The sequence below is a fragment of the Ranitomeya variabilis genome, chromosome 2 (genome assembly GCF_051348905.1).
Source record: "Ranitomeya variabilis isolate aRanVar5 chromosome 2, aRanVar5.hap1, whole genome shotgun sequence".
Classification (NCBI taxonomy): domain Eukaryota; kingdom Metazoa; phylum Chordata; class Amphibia; order Anura; family Dendrobatidae; genus Ranitomeya; species Ranitomeya variabilis.
Window position 1 is genome coordinate 443285996 of NC_135233.1, and position 22046 is coordinate 443308041.

General features: G+C 44.0%; 2 protein-coding genes across 5 annotated transcripts in view; one reads left to right on the top strand and one right to left on the bottom strand.

The window, feature by feature from the left end:
• The window catches only part of LOC143806518 (uncharacterized), a 95377-nt gene that overhangs the window by 39808 nt on the left and 33523 nt on the right, over positions 1–22046 (top strand). The gene's annotated exons all lie outside the window — the stretch shown is intronic.
• Positions 8800–22046, bottom strand: part of SAAL1 (serum amyloid A like 1) — a 92559-nt gene continuing 79312 nt past the window's right edge. For 2 of the 4 annotated variants that reach the window (XM_077287138.1, XM_077287137.1), the window contains exons 7-13: positions 21862–21977; positions 11801–11981; positions 11486–11568; positions 11067–11255; positions 10737–10927; positions 9985–10077; positions 8805–9858 (exon numbers count right to left, since the gene is read on the bottom strand). In XM_077287138.1, the coding sequence (XP_077143253.1) occupies positions 9775–9858; positions 9985–10077; positions 10737–10927; positions 11067–11255; positions 11486–11568; positions 11801–11981; positions 21862–21977 (937 nt within the window). In that variant the 3' untranslated portion in view covers positions 8805–9774. Of the gene's footprint in view, positions 9859–9984; positions 10078–10736; positions 10928–11066; positions 11256–11485; positions 11569–11800; positions 11982–21861; positions 21978–22046 lie in introns of all 4 variants that reach the window. The other 2 variants (XR_013221493.1, XM_077287135.1) reach the window with 2 other exon arrangements.

Consider the following 22046-nt stretch of genomic DNA (forward strand, 5'->3'; position numbering starts at 1 on the left):
ATCTACAGACAAGTCTGGAGTTGGGCAATGATTTACGTACGATCCTACATATGTAATCGCAGCATGGAGGCGTCTGACACGTCCACGCTATATACACTACATCCTTACACTGTGTACACCAGCATGTCACCCTCTCAGGACTAATAATAGATATCCTCAGGACCGGATCCACAGAAACCTCCGACCTCTGCCAAATCCCGTGATGTCAAATTAAACAAGATCTTTTTAATAAAGCGAAGCTTCTGCCGTCATGTCCTCCGGGCGGCGGCGTCCAGGCCTCATTGTTGAGCTGGATAAGGCTGCGCGCCCCGGATCCCGGAGTTTAATATCTGCCTATTGACAGTAGATAGCGGGATAGTGGCAGGAAATGATCCGGGAGGTTTTATTGCAGTAATTGACCCGTCGCTTCCTCTCGGGCAGATGGGCTCTTGCCGTTATGGCTTCCTATCTAAACACAAGTGTCGTCTACAAAACTCTGTGCGCCAACAGATACAATATTTATACAAGGCATCGGCCGCCATAGACTGTGCACACCGGGCCATTGTAACCCCAGCTGTTTAGACAAGAGGGGGCAGGGCCCATAAATCCTGGTACCATGTGTGATCGCCTAGTCCACACATCGAACATACACGTCAGTCACTCTATGACAGCAGCCATCCTGCTTAAAGGGGTTGTCCGGTACTAAGATATTGACCTTTCCTATCAATATTAGATCATTATGTATTTATATAGCACCATTGATTCCGTGGTACTGTACATGAGAAGGGGTTACATATAAATTACAGATATCACTTACAGTAAACAAACTAACAATGACAGACTGGTACAGAGGGGCGAGGACCCTGCCCTCGCAGGCTTACATTCTACAGGATGGGGGGAAGGAGACAATAGGTTGAGGGTCTGACATTCGGGACCCCCCCACATATCCAACATCCACTCCGGATGTGAGCAACATACGCAGCCAAGTACTGCAGTGCGTAGATCTTCGATATCAGATGATTGTGGGGGTAACAGAGTCGGGTCAAAAGTTTGAGACTGGGATGATCTAAGCCATCAATATGTGAGTCTTGGAGAATTAATGGGTTAATGCTATTAAATTACAGGTGGTGATAATACAGGAAAAAAATTCTATATATAATAAAGAAAAAAAAGTAGCATATCTCTTCCAGGGAAAATGAAGCCGTAGTTCTTATCAGGTCCCTGTAAGGGTCTTTCCATGTAGAGCAGGGTCTCTCGTTTCTCTGTGACTTTAGTCGGACGCTCACATGACTTGATCCTGCGTATCAGACACCGAGCGTCCAGTGGACACAAGGAGATAAGACGTTCTTATCCAGACTGTGAATAGCAGATATAATCGTATTACGGGCTGGCGAGCGCCACGTGCCGCCTACCTGGCCGACTCTTCACGTCTCCATATACCGCAGTCACACTAATGACTGTACGGAGATCGGAGCGAGAATAGAAACCTAGAATCATAACATTGGGTGTCCAGGAGAACAAAACATGGCCGCTCTCCTTCATACTGAGTGCTAAACCTGTCCATGGGTTGTGTCCGGTATTGCAGTTCAGATGCCTTTAGCTGTGTGCCCACGATGACCTTTTGATGTTGCAAATTTTCTGCACCCATTAGGTCAATGTAGGTTACTTGCATTTTTTTGGAAAAAAAACAACTTACCAAATACTCATCATCAGACTGTGGCAATAAACTGAGCTGTAACACCACAACCACCTGTGGATATGTGTGGCACTGTTCTTGGATATAAGCAGCCATGTCTTCTAATTCTACACTATGTTCCAAATTATTATGCAAATGACATTTTTCTCGGATTTTCCTAAATGGTCAGTGTAAATGACAGTCAGTCTAATAAAAGTCATCACCCGTTAGAGTATACATCGAATTTTATTGAAGACACCTCCCAATGATAACAGTATAGTCTCCAAAATGAATAAAAACTCAAAATGCACTGTTCCAAATTATTAGGCACAGTAGTATTTCTAAACATTTGATATGGTTTAAAGAACTGAAAATGCTCATTTGTGGAATTTGCAGCATTAGGAGGTCACATTCACTGAACAAAAAAGCTATTTAACTCCAAAACATCCTAACAGGCCAAGTTACATGTTAACCTAGGACCCCTTCTTTGATGTCACCTTCGCAATTCTTGCATCATTTGAACTTGTGAGTTTATGGAGAGTTTCTGCTTGTATTTCTTTGCATGAAGTCAGAATAGCCTCCCAGAGCTGCTGTTTTGATGTGAACTGCCTGCCACCCTCATAGATCTTTTGTTTGATGATACTCCAAAGGTTCTCTATAGGGTTGAGGTCAGGGGAAGATGGTGGCCACACCATGAATTTATCTCCTTTTATGCCCATAGCAGCCAATTACTCAGAGGTATTCATTGTCATGCATGAAGATGATTTTGTTCCTGAAGGCACGTTTCTGCTTTTTAGACCATGGAAGAAAGTTGTCAGTCAAACTCTATTTACTTTGCTGAGGTCATTTTCACACCTTCAGGAACCTTAAAGGGCCCTACCAGCTATTTCCCCATGATTCCAGCCCAAAACATGACTCCTCCACCTCCTTGCTGACGTCGCAGCCTTGTTGGGAACATGGTGGCCATCCACCAACCATCCACTACTCCATCCATCTGGACCGTCCAGGGTTGCTCGACACTCATCAGTAAACAAGACTGTTTGAAAATTAGTCTTCATGTATGTCTGGGCCCACTGCAACCATTTCTGCTTGTGAACACTGTTTAGGAGTGGCCGAATAGTAGGTTTATGCACCACAGCAAGCCTTTGAAGGATCCTACACCTTGAGGTTCGAGGAACTCCAGACGCACCAGCAGCTTCAAATAACTATTTGCTGCTTTGTAATGGTATTTTGGCAGCTGCTCTCTTAATCCAATTAATTTGTCTGCCAGAAAACTTCCTCATTATGCCTTTATTTGCATGAACTCTGTCTGTGCTCTGTTTCAGTCACAAATCTCATCAGAGTTAGATGATCACTCTTAAGTTTTCGTGAAATATCTAATTTTTTCATACCTTGTCCAAGGCATTGCACTATTTAACGCTTTTCAGCAGCAGAGAGATCCTTTTTATTTCCCATACTGCTTGAAACCTGTGACCTGCATAATAATGTGAAACATCATTTTTGAGTAGTTTTCCTTTAATTAGAATCACCTGGAAAACTAATTATCACGTGTTTAAGATTGATTTCAGTGATTCATTGAGCCCTGAGACACAATACCATCCACGAGTTTATTTGAAAAATAAAACAATTAAATCTTTCTGACACTTAAATCCAATTTGCATAATAATTTGGAACACAGTGTAGAGAACTTCTTTAAGAACAAATACATACACAATGCGTAAGTGACTAATGAATACGTGAACTTCAATATTGCTGCAAACGTTAAAGACACTTGGCATTTTTTATCAAAGAGCGTTAAAGCCATCCAACAATGTCACGGTGTATCTCTTAATATGGTTTTTAGCGTTTGCAGCAATATTGGAGTCCATGCATTCATCAGTCACTGTGTACTGATGCATTGTTGTATGTCTATGTTAGTTTATTGGCCACATAGTGTATTTGTATCTGTGTATTAATTTTATATGAAAGGTGTGAGGGCCTTTTTTTTTCCCCCTCTCCACGGCCCAGAACCCTTATCCACCCATGTCCATCAGTTGGGGTCTCGGTCCTTATTCACATTTACGCCATGGTAAGGTTTTATACTGGAGGTTAGGACCATCCCGAATAGGGTCACCATGATGTGGTGGGATGGCTTTTACTAAGCACCCCGTGTTATTTCATGCACTATTGCCATTTATTAATGGTGCGATATTGGCTCACTGTTTTTATCTCAGGTTTTGCTACATAAGATTTTAATTGTGAACAATGGTGAGTTTCCTTTTCACTCCCAGTCATGAGGCTTTTTTGGCACATTGGTACGAGATTTAGTGGCTAGGGACCGTCCATATTAAAAGGTCACCTTGACGTGGTTGGATGGCTTTTGCGTTCTCTGATAAAAAAAAAAAACAACAAGTACCTTTTACGTTTTTTAGCGTTTGCAGCAATATTGGAGTTCATGTATTCATTAGTCACATCATATATGTTAGTATATTAACCACATAGCTTATTAGTGCACCTGTGCGTTCATTTAATACTAAAGATGTGCAGGACGTGTTTTTTTTCTTTAAGAACTGACCCAAAAAATAAAAGTTGCAGCAGATTTTGTAAACAGATATACAGGTCCTTCTCAAAAAATTAGCATATAGTGTTAAATTTCATTATTTACCATAATGTAATGATTACAATTAAACTTTCATATATTATAGATTCATTATCCACCAACTGAAATTTGTCAGGTCTTTTATTGTTTTAATACTGATGATTTTGGCCTACAACTCCTGATAACCCAAAAAACCTGTCTCAATAAATTAGCATATTTCACCCGTCCAATCAAATAAAAGTGTTTTTTAATAACAAACAAAAAAACCATCAAATAATAATGTTCAGTTATGCACTCAATACTTTGTCGGGAATCCTTTGGCAGAAATGACTGCTTCAATGCGGCGTGGCATGGAGGCAATCAGCCTGTGACACTGCTGAGATGTTATGGAGGCCCAGGATGCTTCAATAGCGGCCTTAAGCTCATCCAGAGTGTTGGGTCTTGCGTCTCTCAACTTTCTCTTCACAATATCCCACAGATTCTCTATGGGGTTCAGGTCAGGAGAGTTGGCAGGCCAATTGAGCACAGTAATACCATGGTCAGTAAACCATTCACTGTGAGCAGGTGCCAGGTCGTGCTGAAAAATGAAATCTTCATCTCCATAAAGCATTTCAGCCGATGGAAGCATGAAGTGCTCCAAAATCTCCTGATAGCTAGCTGCATTGACCCTGCCCTTGATGAAACACAGTGGACCAACACCAGCAGCTGACATGGCACCCCACACCATCACTGACTGGGTACTTGACACTGGACTTCAGGCATTTTGGCATTTCCTTCTCCCCAGTCTTCCTCCAGACTCTGGCACCTTGATTTCCGAATGACATGCAAAATTTGCTTTCATCAGAAAAAAGTACTTGGGACCACTTAGCAACAGTCCAGTGCTGCTTCTCTGTAGCCCAGGTCAGGCGCTTCTGCCGCTGTTTATGGTTCAAAAGTGGCTTTACCTGGGGAATGCAGCACCTGTAGCCCATTTCCTGCACACGCCTTTCCACACCAGACTCAGTCCACTGCTTCCTCAGGTTCCCCAAGGTCTGGAATCGGTCCTTCTCCACAATCTTCCTCAGGGTCCGGTCACCTCTTCTCGTTGTACAGCGTTTTCTGCCACATTGTTTCCTTCCAACAGACTTACCATTGAGGTGCCTTGATACAGCACTCTGGGAACAGCCTATTTGTTGAGAAATTTCTTTCTGGGTCTTACCCTCTTGCTTGAGGGTGTCAATGATGGCCTTCTTGACATCTGTCAGGTCGCTAGTCTTACCCATGATGGGGGTTTTGAGTAATGAACCAGGCAGGGAGTTTTTAAAAGCCTCAGGTATCTTTTGCATGTGTTTAGAGTTAATTAGTTGATTCAGAAGATTAGGGTAATAGGTCATTTAGAGAACCTTTTCTTGATATGCTAATTTATTGAGACAGGTTTTTTGGGTTATCAGGAGTTGTAGGCCAAAATCATCAGTATTAAAACAATAAAAGACCTGACAAATTTCAGTTGGTGGATAATGAATCTATAATATATGAAAGTTTAATTGTAATCATTACATTATGGTAAATAATGAAATTTAACACTATATGCTAATTTTTTGAGAAGGACCTGTATAGACCTCCGCCTGTATATACAGTGATCACACAGTACAGTTATTATGTGTCTGTTTGTAAGTGCAAGATTTAGGCCAGTAGGACACGCCGTTGTCTTGGATTAGGGATCTACTTGATTAACACAGCACTCCGCCATGGTGATGTATTAACTCAATGGGACTAAGCTGCAATAACAAACAACACATGGACCAGTGCGGTACTGTGCTCTTCTCCCCCTGATTTGATAAATTATTTTAAGGGGTTATGACGTGAACGTAAATTATCAGCAATCTACACAATAGGTGATTACTTGCTGATAGCGATTCCTTAATGATCCAGAGATCTGTATAGCTACATTTTAATGGTCCTGCAAGCCCATCACCCCTCCATTCTTCACCATAGGACTGCTGGACATAGCCAAGCACAGTGCCTGGCTAACAGTCCCTTAGACAATGAATGGAGCAATAATGCACTTGCAGGATCATCGCTCCATTCAAACAGGGCCCCCCAGAGCCCCTTTCTCTGGATCAGTGGGGGCCCCAGTGGTGGAATCACCTAGTGATCAGCAAGTTATTACCTATCCCACTGCTGATAATTTTCATTGTAGGTATAACCTTTTATTACTCACAAAGTAGATTCATATTACCAACACAACGGTACCAGCTTGCGGGGGGCGTCCCCACTGCCAAAACTGCCATCGTGGGAGTGGGAGTACAATACCACCCAGCACATTTATATAATGCTTTAGTACCTATGTAGAGGAATCCGCTGCGCTCTGCAGAGCACCACAGCTCCGGTCCATGAGCGACCATGGGGGTCCTAATGGGTTAGTCTGTGACAATCAGCAAGTGAGGACATAAGTCATCACTACATAACATGGTCCTCCTGGGTTTGGTGGTACGGTCAGTCCTATCGGGAGAGCTGTACAGGAATAGACCAGACATGTAGGACACAGCGCACAAGTCAGCATAGGGGACAAAGAGGATTTATTTACAGTACAATAACTTGCCGAGTAAACAAACAACTTGTAACAAGAACCTTAATCCGACCTGAGACAGGATTACTCTGCAAAAACTATCAGATGAGACTAATTAAATAAAGTCACCTGACCTGGGATTAGTCCAGTAGGCGACCGGCCAAACACTGCATAATCTGTCCCAGTTTCAGCAGAGGTCCTGTAAAGTAAGTGAACCCCGAAATGGAATAACCTGTAGACCTGCACATAAGATGTGTAATGTCAAGCAGAAGTTTAGGACCAATCCTCCCTATAAGGGCTCGCTCATGCTGGCGTATGACACAGCCGAGTGCTCGCCCATGTTTTATCGGATAGCCTTCAGCCCAGTGTTACACTATGGGGCAGTGCAAATGTGCAATAATTTTCTCACGCCGATTCGGCCTAAGAAAACAATCGACGCATGCTGCGAGTGGCTCAGATATTCGGAACACGTACACCCGTACAAATCTGAGGGTGCGTGTGACATATCGGAGGGCACGTGGGTGTCAACTGAGTGCAGACAGATGTGCGGGCACAGAGACAATGGAGAAATAAAGTATCGGAGCACACTAAGAGGTGACGGATCAGACTGCCGATGTTATCAGATTCTCTTGTATGAGAGAATCGTATCAGAGGTGCGGAGAAGACAGAGAAATTAATTTCTCCATTGACTGTGCAAGTATATCGCACTGCACTCATATTTCATCCGAGTGCAGTTCGAGGTTTTGCATGCACCCGTAGACTCATATAGGGGGATGTGATCAGAGTCTCGCTGCCAATTGTAGCATGCTGCATCAACATGTGAAAATCGCAGATCTGCACTGCCCCATTGTATAACACTGGGCCGGGTGCCATCTGATAAATCATCACATAGCACGCGGCCGTGTTATACAGCAGTGTGAGAGAAACCATAGAAAAAACCCTGAACAAGAATGGACATGGAAGAGACGTTCTATGTGGAAAGCTGCTAGCAGTGGACACAGGTGCACGAGCCGCCATCTCTTATGGTATTGGACACCTACTTTTCCCTGTTTCCTCATTGTCTTCGCTCGTTTTTTTTTTCTGAAGCAAAAGTAGTTTTAATAGTGACTTATTTTTGTGCTTTATTCATTATTTAGTTTGCAACTTTTATTTAAATCAAAGGGAAGGAGTCATCAGATAATGTCCTATTGTTTAAATAAGACTTGTGTAACATGTATTAAAAAGGGCATTTTTTTCATATTGTGATATTAATAAATTTAATGTTTTTTTATGCATTTTTGGGGAAAAGTAGAGGAACGCTGTAATGCAAAAAAGTTTGAAACGCTATGAATGCATTTATCGTACTGGTTAAATAATTTTATATTGTGATACATTTGCAAACATTCAATGTCTTGCTTTTTTTAATGTCTATATATATAACTGAGTAAATTCTGGGTGATACATTTTCAACCTTTTTTTTTTTTTCTTTAAAGATTATATTGCAGTATATAGATAAAGTCATGGTCTCCAATGAAGCTTGGCCTGTGGCCGGGCATCACAGGATTCTCAACATTACAGGTGCAGGGCTTCCAACTGCTATCTAAACCCATCGGCACCCTGCGGTCACACATCTTGAATATCTATAGCACTATTTAAGGGGTTAAACAACAGCAGTTAGATCTGGGTCTCTTCACAGCGCCATCCTTTGCACCCCCATGTGTTGTGCATGAACTTCGCATGTTGGGAAGGGGATTAATCATCAGTGCTGTAAAGTCTTGCAGAGTTCTGGTGTAAACGTTTTGAAAAGTTGCAAAATTTCGGCGACTCATCAGACGCTCCAGATACATGAAGAGGCGTGCACCGTGAATCAGGAGCGTCTGACTCCAGCATGGATCCACATCAAGACCAGTGTGAACATCGCCGGTCTTAATGAATCGGGCTCTGGCCTAATTTTAGGAAGTGAAAAAGCAAGACTGACCTAGAATAACGTGCATTTGTTTCTAGCTTTTTTCCATGGAAACAGTTATAAAAGATCTGGGTCATTTCCATCAAAAAATTTTTATTTTTTATTTTATTTTTTTTACAAAACATTGCAATGAAATTACAAAACAAAAATACAAACAACACAAGGCTGTTTTTTTTTTTTTTAAGTTTTGATATTCTCCATTAGATGAGAGGCCTAGTGGCAATAACGCCTCTCCACTTTCTTATAACCAGCAGATAATCCCCAGGAAACGCCCAGAGATTATAAACTGTGTTTATGGCAGCCTGTATTCTGTGAACGAGTTCCTCATAGGAGACACGGCCTGCGGCCACAGAGCCGCACATGTAGGATACAGGCTGCAATAAATGGCAGATCTGAGACATAGGCACAATTCAGCAGTGGAATATCTAATAATTGCCGATTTACAATAATCGTACAGATGAGTATTGGGATTTTCAGGAAGAATTAATGTCTAGGGCACAAAGGAAAATAATGAAACTCAGGTTTATAATCCATAGAAAAATATCTCAGAATTGTCCCCCAATCTCTACATAAGACATCAGTTCTCGTTAGCAGCAAGAAATCAGCCAGTATCCCATCTTATAGTGAGCGGAGTCACACATGGGAACATCCCTATAATCCTCATCTGCAAAAATGGAACAGGTGCTGGATCTCCGCTGCTTCAATGTAGCAGAAGTGAAACCCACAGGAATAGATGGACATTCATTTTGTGCCATAAAAATACCTAACTAGTGTAATTCTATTGATCCAGCATCGGATCAAAAATGGTTTAATACTAGAAAATATTAGCAGTGACAGCAGAATTTGACCGTATCCGGCTGCTGATATTTTTGTTAACACGAACTCTGGAGAAACTTTTTTTTCTTTTATTGAAAAAGCAAAAATCTACAGCGCCACCTGCTGGTTGACATTCGTCAGTCCTAACTGTAGGACATAAGAAGTGCTCTCATCCCAGGAGATGTCGCTGCAGACAGGAGCTCAGTGACGGCCGAGAAGGAGGAGGCTGCGGCTCACGAGTCCGCATTGATCTCTTTCTTTAGAGTTTCCGCCAGCGTCGGGTCGGCTTCACCCAAGACCTCAATAAAGCTGTTCACCTACAAACACAAGGAAGACATTAGGCCATTACAGCAGGTGGTAGGAATGGCGACACACTCAGCTTTATACCGTAGATAAAAGGGGAAATTAGTCATTTTCAAAAAGTCTGAATATAAAATACTCACAGACGTGCCATAGAGCGGGAGCAGAGTCCGCAGCGCGCACAAGGACGTCTCCTCGGTGATGTGTCCTTCCTTGAGGGCCTCTAGTATGTTCTCCTGGAGAGAATACAACATGTGGCATTAAGGAGTCCACATGAGAAAGAGCCGTGTAATAGGCAGGTGAATGCAGCAGAGCTGTAATACCAACCGCTGCCTGTACACAAGTGTGGCGCTGTTCCAAGAAAGAAAAAATATTTTTCATCTCCCAACTAAACCTTTCCAATTCCTTTTGGAGTACAAATCAGTCTAATATCCTAGAATTGCTCGGTTCCCTATAGGTCAGCATTCTGCCAGCACTATAAGGGCTGGACATGCCTTTCCTTTACTTTCCAGAATGCATTGCTTTTACCTCTGCCCAATAGCTTGCTTGCTTTGTTTGCAAAACCTTTCTTCTACCTTCATGCAATTTTAGGCAGGAGACAAGGACCCGTCCCATACAATCTGCTCTGTTGCTGGAGGTGGATCAGGCAGGGGCGAGCAAGTTACACAGAAGGGAGACACCTTAGTAATTGGCGCAGTGGAATGGCAACATCACTTGCAATCATTTGATTTAGAAATTATATATTTTTGTGAAGGTGCAGAGATCATTTATTATCTTATGCCCCTAACCACACAAGGCTGCACGATGCAGAACGTCTCCGTACAAGCAATGCCCGGGGGCAGAGAACTTCAGTAATATGGCATCCAATGGAGTAATCTGATTATTTTTATTTTACCTTTGTCAATTGAGACAAGATGGTAGATAGAAATTCGCAGCAGACATCCTTTAGGATTTTTAAATGGAAATCTTCCTCGGTTACATCATCTTCTGGCTCGGCTTGATCAGGAAGACTTTTATCATGGCTCTTCCTTGGACACATCTCCTGATTCTCCAAGATCCGGGTCAGGCTCCCAATGAGAGTGAGATCTGGAAACAGAAAGCCATGATGCTGGAGATCGATATAATCCACCGCTCATTAATCTGAGGACTAGCGCCCTCCACTGGTGAAGCAGTAATTACACCGTATAATCCAGGTTGCTGCAGACAACATAGAACTGAGAATTACTTTTCCTGATCGCTGTGTACTCCTGATCCGTCTGGGATGCGAACATGACAAACATGACGGTCAGGACAGAGGATAAGATGATTTTCTGCTCTTGTATGATGACAGGAGGGTCGTCCGGCTGGCACAACTCCCTGCACGTGAGATCGAACAAGAACTCGTATGTCTGCTTTGCATCTTCTGGATATTGTACTGGAGGGGGGCACAGATCACAATTAAATTACTGGATATGTAAAGCATTGATATAAGCTTTATGGTGACGTCTACTCAAAAGGATGAGGTTACGGGGTTCAGTGTTTACTCCACAGTTCACACTACTGCATCTACTAGGAGTAACCCAGCTATAGGGGCCACAATACACTGATGAGGCTTCTGCCCCAGGCAGCTTCACGTCCCACCTTCTGGCTCTTCGGAGGACCTACCTATGGCATGAATACCCTCATCCACAGTCGACACCAGCTGTAGTGTGTGCATATAGACCTCAAGGCCCTCGGGACTGTCATTCCTGGAAAAGGGAATCAAGAAACTGTCAGATTCATGTTCCTATGTCACATCTTAGTAATGCAGAAGGGAGAAAAAAGTGTGAATCGACCTTGTGAGAGCATGGGAGGGCAGGGGTTAATGCTGGATACAACTATACGGAGCATTGCCCGATCCTGCGCTCTATTTTATGTAATTTACACAGAGTTTATCAGGGCTGGAGGAGGAAAATGAACAGCAGGTAAGTAAGGACTCACTTTAGCTGCTTTGCGGCCTCCAGCAGTGATGGCACCAGTCCGAGCATTGGTGGCGTCTCTTCATTGTCATTTTCCGATGTTCCCGTCTGTTGGCATCCAGGATTTATCCATTCAATCATCAATTCTTCATCTACATCAAAAAGTTTGTCCACCAGCTCCCCAACTTTAACCAGCAGATCCCCTGGAAAAAAACATACAGAAAGCAAAATAAAAGCTAATTCTTCTGTCCATCACATTAAATAATATTTTACGTACAGAGATCTCCTGTGTTACTTTAAAGGGGCTGTCTCATGCTCCTAAAAGCATCTGAACAAATTGAAAAGCGCTTGTAAAAAAAACAAAAAAAAACCAAGCAACTTTGCAATTTACTTTTTATTAAAAATCCTCTTTTCAAGAATGCAGGTGGGAGAGTCATTTTATAGTTTACAGTCTATAGCGGTCTCTGCAGCAATGGTGCAGATCAGGAGAGAAATACTTCTGTACTATACGGTGAAGTACGTGTGATGAGCGAACAGTCTGTCCATGCTCGGACTGTGGCACACAGATGTGGGATTGCAGGAGAAGTGGGTTGTCCACTGTGGCCCTTGGGATTGGTTTCATTGTAGGACCCTAGGCTAGACAAAGCCCTGAGCGAAACAACTGTATCTACTTCTCAGCAGAAAGGAGGACTCCTAGCTACACATGCTGCTCACAAAATTAGAATATCATCAAAAAGTTAATTGATTTCAGTTCTTCAATACAAAAAGTGAAACTCATATTATATAGTCATTACACACAGAGTGATCTATTTCATGTGTTTATTTCTGTTAATGTTGATGATTATGGCTTACAGCCAATGAAAACCCAAATGTCATTATCTCAGTAAATTAGAATACTTTATAACATCAGCTTGAAAAGCATAGTTACTCACCTATAACGGTGTTTCTCGGAGCCCATGACAGCACTACCAGAGAGGGAATCCGCCCTTCAGGGACAGGAAACCTACAGGATAAAAGGGCGGTACCTCTCCCCTGCATCAGTTTGGTTTACAGAGCATCGGAGGTCCTCCAGGTTAGTGACAACAACAAAAAAATATACACTTTTAATATATTACTTATCAGGTATACACCGTGCCTATATTAGAAAAACACACTTCATTTAAATAAAAGTGCTCACCGCACACGTGATGAGGGGGGAATAAGCAGGTGCTGTCATGGGCTCTGAGAAACACCGTTATCGGTGAGTAACTACACTATTCTCAGTCGCCCATGACAGCACTACCAGAGAGAATTGCAGAGATTATTGCTTAGGGAGGGACCACAGCCTGCAGAACCCTTCTTCCGAAGGTTAAGTCAGGTGAAGAGGCTAGGTCTCAGCGGTAGTGTCTAAAAAAGGTTGAAGGTGATGACCAGGTGGCCGCCTTACAGATTTGGTCTATTGATACCTCCGACCTTTTGGCCCAGGAGGTCGCCATAGCTCTTGTAGAGTGCGCTTTCAGCCCCTCGGGAACTGTGTTTCCTGTGGACGAGTACGCCAAGGCTATCGCATGTGTTATCCAGCGTGCTATAGTGCCCTTGGAAGCTTTGAGTCCTTTCCTGGGTCCCTGGAAACAGACAAAGAGAGACCCTTCCTTCCTATGCCGCTGGGTAGATTCTAAGTATTGAGCTAGACACCTCCTCACATCAAGTGTGTGGAATTTTTCCTCTTTCTTATTTTTTGGATTTGGGCAGAAGGAAGGATTATCTCCTGGGACCTATGAAATTTGGACGCAACCTTGGGTAGATAGGCAGGGTCTGTTCTCAGGATAACCCTATCATTCAGGATTTGTGTAAAGGGAGGTTTTGCAGATAGGGCCTGGAGATCACTTATTCTACGGGCAGATGTTAAGGCTGTTAGAAGGGCCGTTTTAAGTGATAAAGTTTTAAGGGATAATGAATCTATAGGCTCAAACGGGGGTTCTGTTAGAGCTGACAAGACTAGGTTTAAGTCCCAAGTTGGTAGTTTTTTTTATGTTTATGGGTTTTGATCTTATAGCAGCTTTGATAAACCGTGTCACCCATGGATTAGCAGCTATGTTTTCACTGTATAATGCCCCCAAGGCCGCTATTTGCACTTTCAGGGTGCTTACTGAGAGGCCCAGGTCTAAACCTTTTTGTAGAAATTCTAGTACCTTAGGAATTTGGACCCCATCTTGTAATTTCACCCCAGAGGTGGACAGAAACTTTTTCCAGATTTTGCCGTATATTTTGGTGGTTACCGTTTTCCTACTTTTTAATAGTGTGGAAACTAATTTATCCGAAAAGCCCCTTCCTTTTAGTAGCGACCTCTCAAATTCCACGCTGTCAAGTGGAGATTCTCTGACTGAGGGTGGAGCACCGGTCCCTGTGATAGGAGGTCCGGAAGATCCGGAAGGACCCAGGGATCGGTGACCGATAGCATCCTCAGCCAGGAAAACCAGGTCCTTTTGGGCCAAAAGGGGGCTATTAGGATGATTCTCGCCCTGTCCTGTCTGATTTTCCGCAGAACTGCCGGAATAAGTATAGGAGGGGGAAAAGCGTATGTGAGACCCTGAGTCCACGGAATCGTGAATGCATCCAGTGCCCGAGGGCCCCCCCTTGGGTCTAGAGAACAAAATTCTTTTACCCTCCTGTTTTTTACATCGGCGAAAAGATCTATTACAGGGACCCCCCAAAGCTTTGTAATCTGATTGAAAACGGTTTGATTCAGGATCCATTCCCCCTGCCTTAAATGGGTACGGCTTAAGAACTCTGCTTTCTGATTTTCTACTCCTCTTATGTGTAGTGAGAAAAGGGATAGGAAGTTGTTCTCCGCTAAACTGAATATTTCGGAAGCGGCCTTCATAAGGGTGTGACATCTGGTCCCCCCCTGGTGATTCAGATAGGCGACCGCTGATTGTCCGAAAACACCCTGACATGATGCCCCTGTAGGTTGTGAAGGAAAGATAATAGAGCGCGGCCCACCGCCCAGAGTTCTTTTTGGTTTGAGGAAGCTTTGTATTCCTGAACACTCCAGATTCCCCGAGTGACATTGTTGCCCAGGTGAGCTCCCCACCCCGTGGGACTGGCATCTGTGGTAACTATTTGATGTACAACTATTACCCAAAGGACCCCTTTTGATAGGTTGTTGGGATCCAACCAAACTAGGGAATGAATAGTGGTTGAATTTAGAGTGATGTGGTCTTCTAGACGTCCCCTTAATATATTCTGATTCCTCAGAATGTCCCACTGGAGGTTTCTAGTGTGCAGTTGTGCCCACTGGACTGCCGGGAGGCAGGCAGAAAGGGACCCCAGTAAAGACATTGCCCTTCTTAGGGTCATACGAGGGTTTGAGCGAGCTTTTGAGACAAGGTTTAGTTTGTTTTTTTTTTCTGGTCTGGGAGGCGACATTCCTGTGTTATTGAGTCCAAGGTTAGGCCCAAAAGCTCTTGAACTCGGGTCGGTTCTAGTTTTGATTTCTGAAGATTGATTAGCCAACCTAACTCTGTCAGAGTTTCTATCACTCTGTCGCATTGTTGACGACAGTGTTGGGCTGAATTGCTTACAATCAGAAAGTCGTCCAAGTATGGAATTATCAAGATGTCTTTTTCTCTCAGGTGGGCCATCATTTCCGCAATCAATTTGGTAAATATGCGGGGTGCAACTGATATGCCAAAGGGAAGAGCTTTGTATTGATATTCCCTTACTTCCCCTCCCATGACTACTGCTAGTCTGAGGTATTTCTGGGAGTTCTTGTGGATGGGGACGTGATAATACGCGTCGCTGAGATCCAACACTATCATGAAACAGTCCAGAAACAGGTTTTTTTATTGTTGATTTTATTGACTCCATTTTGAACCTTTGGTTCTTTACATAGCTGTTCAGCTTCCTCAAGTTTATTATCGTGCGGAAGGTTCCGTCTGGTTTTGGAACCAGGAAAAATGGGGAATAAAAACCTGTTCCTTTTTCCTCTGTGGGAACTTCCTGGATGACGACTTTGTTTATGAGCTTCATAATTTCTTGTTCTAACGCCTGTTGTTGTTGCGGAGAGGATTTTATCAGGGTGACCACATAATTTTGGGGAGGAAGAGAAGTAAAGTCTATTTGAAGCCCCGATTTTATCAATTTCAATATCCAGACACTGGTTGAAATTTTTTCCCAGGCCGGGAGGAATTGAGATAACCTCCCTCCCACCCGGGGGGAGATGTCACTTAGTGGTCTTTTTATCTCTTGGGGAATTACCGAAAAGGAATCCCCTATCTCTCCTTTTCCCATCATCCCATCTGTTCTGCTCCCTTGGCGGCCGTCTCCGGAAAAACGTTCTATTCCGAAAGGGCCGTTTAGCAAATGGTGCGGCCAGGATGGGGAACCCTTTTTTCTTGTCTCCTGCTTTTTGTAAAATATCATCCAGGGTCTCCCCAAACAAAAATTTTCCTTCACAAGGGATTGAGCAAAGTTTCTGTTTGGTTTGTAGGTCGCCTGGCCAGCTCTTTAATCATAAGGTTCTACGGGCTGCATTTGATAGGGCTGCTGATTTGGAAGTGAGTTTAACTGAGTCAGCTGATGAGTCTGCGAGAAAGGCTGCCGCCCCTCTAATCATGGGAATAGATTCTATTACATTATTTCTCGACACGCCATCCCTTAGTTGTTTTTCCAAATTATCAATCCAAATCATTAGGGATCTAGAAGTGCATGCGGCAGCTATTGCCATCCTTAAGCATACGCCTGCTGACTCCCATGCCCCTTTAAGGAAGGTATCCGCTCTTTTATCAAGAGGATCCTTCAGTGTCCCCATGTCCTCAAAGGGTAAAGCACATTTTTTTGAGGCCTTGGCTACTGCTACGTCAAGTTTAGGGGCCTTATCCCATGAAGTCGAAGGGATATTTCCGTTTAAGGGATGGTACTGACGAGTTTTTTCTCTCTGGCTTTTCCCACTCCCTTTTAATTAAGGCTTGGATGTTTTCATTAATTGGAAATACCCTGCGCTTTTTTTGGCCTAATCCTCCAAACATTATGTCCTGTACTGTCTTGTCAGCCCGTGGATCTAGGACACCCATGGTTGATCTTACTGCTTTCACAAGCGCATCAACTTCATCTAAAGGAAAGCAGTGGCGACCTCCGCTCTCATTATCTGAGGAAGAGGAGGAAGAATCCCGTCTATCCGAGTCTCCAAAATCAGAAATAGAGGAATTGGAGTGGGAATAGGGTATGGGTGCTTTTTTCTTAACCCTTTCTCCTTTAAGGGATTTAAATGCTGTCTCTACCTCTGATTTTATTACTGATCGTAATTCAGAGGATAAGTTAGGGGTTTCCTCACAGAGGACTTGTCCTATAAAAGAATCACACAACTTCTTATCCCAGGACTGCGGAAAGGGTTTCTCACACAGTGGGCAGGTTCTGTGTTTAGTTTTCCCCGTTCTTTTCCTTGCCTAAAATAAATGGAGAAGAGGGGACCCCATTACACTAGTGAACTTTCACGGAGATCACTCACCCATCTTGCGCAGCCACAGGTACCGGTTCTGGAGGAGGTGTAGGATCCTGTATCAGATCCGTAGGTGGTGGTGTCGGCTGGTTCACAACACTGGAGCCTTTGCTACGCTGTGTAGAATGGCTGCTGGACCGGGTATTGCGAGTGTCGGTGGAGGACCTCTTCCTTTGTACATCCGGCTTACGTTGGTGGTGGCACTGCTGCTGCGGCTGTAGTGGCTACGGCGCTGTCTTCCTGGCGTCCGGGTCCCTGAAGCCCCTACCTCCTATCCGGAGTGCCGGCTGCGCTTCTCCCTGCGCACTCTGCAGACCCATCGGTCCCAGCAGTGGCGACTTCGGACACCGCACCAGCCGGAACAGGGGCCTTCTCGCTGCCATAACCCGACTGGCCGGCTCCGGGTTCTCAGGTACCGATTCCTAGGAGGTTCCCTGTCAGGGACAGGAAACCAAACTGATGCAGGGGAGAGGTACCGCCCTTTTATCCTATAGGTTTCCTGTCCCTGAAGGGCGGATCCCCTCTCTGGTAGTGCTGTCATGGGCGACTGAGAAAAAATGACTTTAACATCCGAAATTGTTGGCCTACTGAAATGTATGTTCATTAAATGCACTCAATACTTGGTCGGGGTTCCTTTGGCATCAATTACTGCATCAATGCGGCGTGGCATGGAGGCGATCAGCAGAGGCAATAGCATCCACTACAGGATGATTTTATATGCCAAGGTCTATGCTTGATTGAGCAGAAGGCCATGTCTAATTAGCAAATATTGATTAAAGACATTATTTGGCAAATTAAATTCTTCTTGAAGCTGCTGCAAACTTTTAAAGGGTAGAATGTGTGTGTTACTGATCTAGCATGCAAATCTTTCTTGGTTACCAACCAGAAAATCTCCCCAGTTCTAACAGTTCACTGAGAATTGTATTACACCAGATCGGTGGGAATTAAGTACACCCTGAGAAGCCCATATAACTATTTCCTCTATCCCACATTTTGGGGGTTGTCCACTACTAGGACAACCCTTTCTTAAAACTAAATGTTCGGCCCCAATAAAATAATAGATCCTATACTCACCTCCTGTGCTGGCTCCATTCCCGCGGTGTCAGCATTCGCGGTCCCGGGGCTATGATGCGGTGTTGTGACATGTGATGCTGGCATCCATTCAGCACTGGTGCCACTGTCCCCGCCTTCGGACAAACTAAACAGGAAGATGAAGTTCTGGCTGCAGCTAATCCCAGACTTCCTCTTCATGTTCACATTGACCAAAGGCGGAGTAGACAGTGGCTCCAGCGCCGATTGGGTGTCGGCATCACGTGTCACCATACCGCATCACAGCCCCGGGGAGAGAGAGAGTGCCGACACTGCGGGAACGGCGCCGACACAGGAGGTGAGAATCGGATTTATTATTTTATCGGGGACAAACACTTAGGGTACCGTCACACATTGAAATTTCCATCGCTACGACGTTACGATTCGTGACGTTCTAGCGATATCGTTACGATATCGCAGTGTCTGACACGCAGCAGCGATCAGGGATCCTGCTGAGAATCGTACGTCGTAGCAGATCGTATGGAACTTTCTTTCGTCGCTTGATCACCCGCTGACATCGCTGGATCGTTGTGTGTGATAGCGATCCAGCGATGTCTTCGCTTGTAACCAGGGTAAACATCGGGTAACTAAGCGCAGGGCCGCGCTTAGTAACCCGATGTTTACCCTGGTTACAAGCGTAAACGTAAAAAAACAAACAGTACATACTCACCCGTCGGTGTCCTTCAGGTCCCTTGCCGTCTGCTTCCTGCTCTGAGTGCCGGCCGGAAAGTGAGAGCAGAGCGCGCTCTGCTCTCACTGTACGGCTGCACTCAGAGCAGGAAGCAGACGGCAAGGGACCTGAAGGACACCGACGGGTGAGTATGTACTGTTTGTTTTTTTTACATTTACGCTGGTAACCAGGGTAAACATCGGGTTACTAAGCGCGGCCCTGCGCTTAGTTACCCGATGTTTACCCTGGTTACCCGGGGACTTCGGCATCGCTCCAGCGCCGTGATTGCAACGTGTGACCGCAGTCTACGACGCTGGAGCGATGATCATACGATCGCTGCGACGTCACGGATCGTGCCTTCGCAGCGATGAAAATTTCAATGTGTGACGGTACCCTTAGTTTAAGAAGGGGTTATCCTAGTAGTGGACAACTCCTCTAATGTTTGAGAGGAGGGCAAGGAGTCTATTGGTAGTAAAACGGGCTTATCCCAATTGATCAACAAACCTGACCACTGACCAAATTTCACTATAAGGCCGGTGTCCCACACTGGAATGTGCGGCCGCATGTATTTCTATGCAGCTGAACGCTCCGGTCCGAATGCCGGCGGCAGTGCCGGGTATTGAGGCGCGAGCTTCTCACATTGCACTCACAAGTGTGACCCTGGCCTTATACTCATTATTAGACCTACTGAGGTAATGATGTCAGTTATAAAAAGCAGCATGCCATCCGCATACAGGCACACAGTCCTCTATTTCCCACATCTGAGTAACACAAAACCCCTTGGTTCTCTCAATTGACATGCCAATGCAAAAATAAGGGGTATTAGTGGGCAGCCCTGCCTAGCGCCTCCCCAGTTTAAATGCCCCTGAGTTTACAGTTTACTCGTAGCCGAGCGGATGGCCAACTCTCCACTTCATGTAATCCTTCCTGCAGTGCTACAAGGGGGCAGAAGATCCCATTTTACAGACATACGGGGAACCCATAGACGGCCACATAGTGTAGCATTAGTGCTCACCTCACCCTGGCAATACATGTGAGCAGTCAACAGACAGGCATGTCTGTAACCAGTCGGCTGAGGGGCCGCAAAAACAGTGCGATCGCATGTGGCCCCCAGGCTGCAGGATGTGCATCCCCGGTGTGGACTGTATACAGATCTATTCACTGCAAGCAGGACTATGTACCAGTGTCCTCATTCACTGACAGCAGGCAGAGATCTCCAATACAATGAACGTTGGAAGGTTGTGGTATTTCATATGTATATAGTCTCTATATTCATTTACATAGTACTTCGATAAGACTTGGGGCTAACAGAACGGAATACGGTAATGTATATTGGGAATTAATGATGAGAGATTTTATTTATTAGGAACAGTTTGTCCTGACGGGATCTGATCCTGTACTCACTAAATATACAGCTGCCATCCGGAGCCATAATACAAAGCAATGGTTATATACAGAATAGGTGTAGAGCCTTATATGAGAAGTCTCTGGTGCTTAACCCCTTAGTGACGGAGCCAAATTTTTAAAATCTGACCAGTGTCACTTTATGTGGTAATAACTCTGGAAAGCTTCAATAAATCCCAGTGATTTTGATATTGTTTTTTCGCGACACATTATACTTTATGATAATGGTACATTTAGGTTGATAGGTTTCGTGTTTATTTATAAAAAATATCAGAAATTTGAGAAAAATGTTAAAAAATTTGCAATTTTCAAACTTTTAATAATTGTCCCTTTAATCCAAATAGTTATGCCACAGCAAAACATGAATTAATAACATTTCCCTCATGTCGGCTTTACATCAGCACCATTTGTAAAATGTTCTTTTATTTTGTTAGCATTTTAGGAGGTTTAAAACTGTAGCAGTAATTTTTCATTTTTTCAAGGAAATTTACAAAATTTATTTTTTTAGGGACTAAGCCATATTTGAAGTGCATTTAGTGTTCCCATATATTGGGAAACCCCCAAAAGTGATACCACTTTAAAAACAGCACCCCCTGACATATTGAAAACTGCTGTCAGGTGACATGACAGAAATGACAATGTGCATTTTTACCACCTAAATGCCTCTAACTTCTGAACAGGTTACAACAGCCGGCAGACTCTTAGACCAGAATTTGGTCATGAATTGCCAATCGCAAACATCAGGACCACACAATCATGATCTGAGGGCACCAATTGGGATTAGGAGGAAGCCCCCACAGTCTGTTAACCATTTATAATGAAGTAGTCACTATTGACAGCAGCATCTAAGGGGTTAAACAGATTTGGACGGTGCAAACACTGATCGTGACTGATGCAACAAGTTGTCAGCTGTAGTGTACAGCCGAAAGCTGCTGGATTGTCACCTGTATGTGGAGGCTATTCTCTTATATCTCAGGTCAGTTAAAAGACGTATTGGCTGTCATTAAGGGGTTAATGACATCTCTGCGCCTACCGGACTTACTAGGCTATGTTCACACTGTGATTTTGCCCTGTCTTTACAGTGTATGTTGGGAAATACTTGTACAGTAGAGCTATATAGAATAGGGAGTCTATTGTCTTAGAACAATTTGCTCATCTTAGTTTTTTATTTCCGACTGAGTAGAAAAAAGGAATACGTCTTTTTGATTTCTGTCTGCCCACTATATAGCAGAAAAAGAGAAGATGCAGAACAGTGTAGTGTTCTATGGTACTCCATCCAGCAGAAAAAAACGACTCCATTAAACTCATGACTTTTTGTTCGCTGGTGATTGTTATACGGAGGCTCTGATGAGGTGTCCAACATACAAGTCACAAGCTTTTCCCAGTGTATAGGGTTATCGGAGGCAATAAAGTGAGGTGCACATAGCCTTACATACTGTACCATTGGTGGAGCTGCTCATGATGAAGCAGAGGTGGTCTCGGACACTCGGTCGTTTCTTGATCCTTTCCAACCAAGTGCTCACCACATCAACCTGAGATACACATGTCAGCAGCAGCCTGGAACAGAGAATGGACTAGGATAAAGCTTATACGTCTTGTGGGATTTACTTCTCTACATTTCTATAC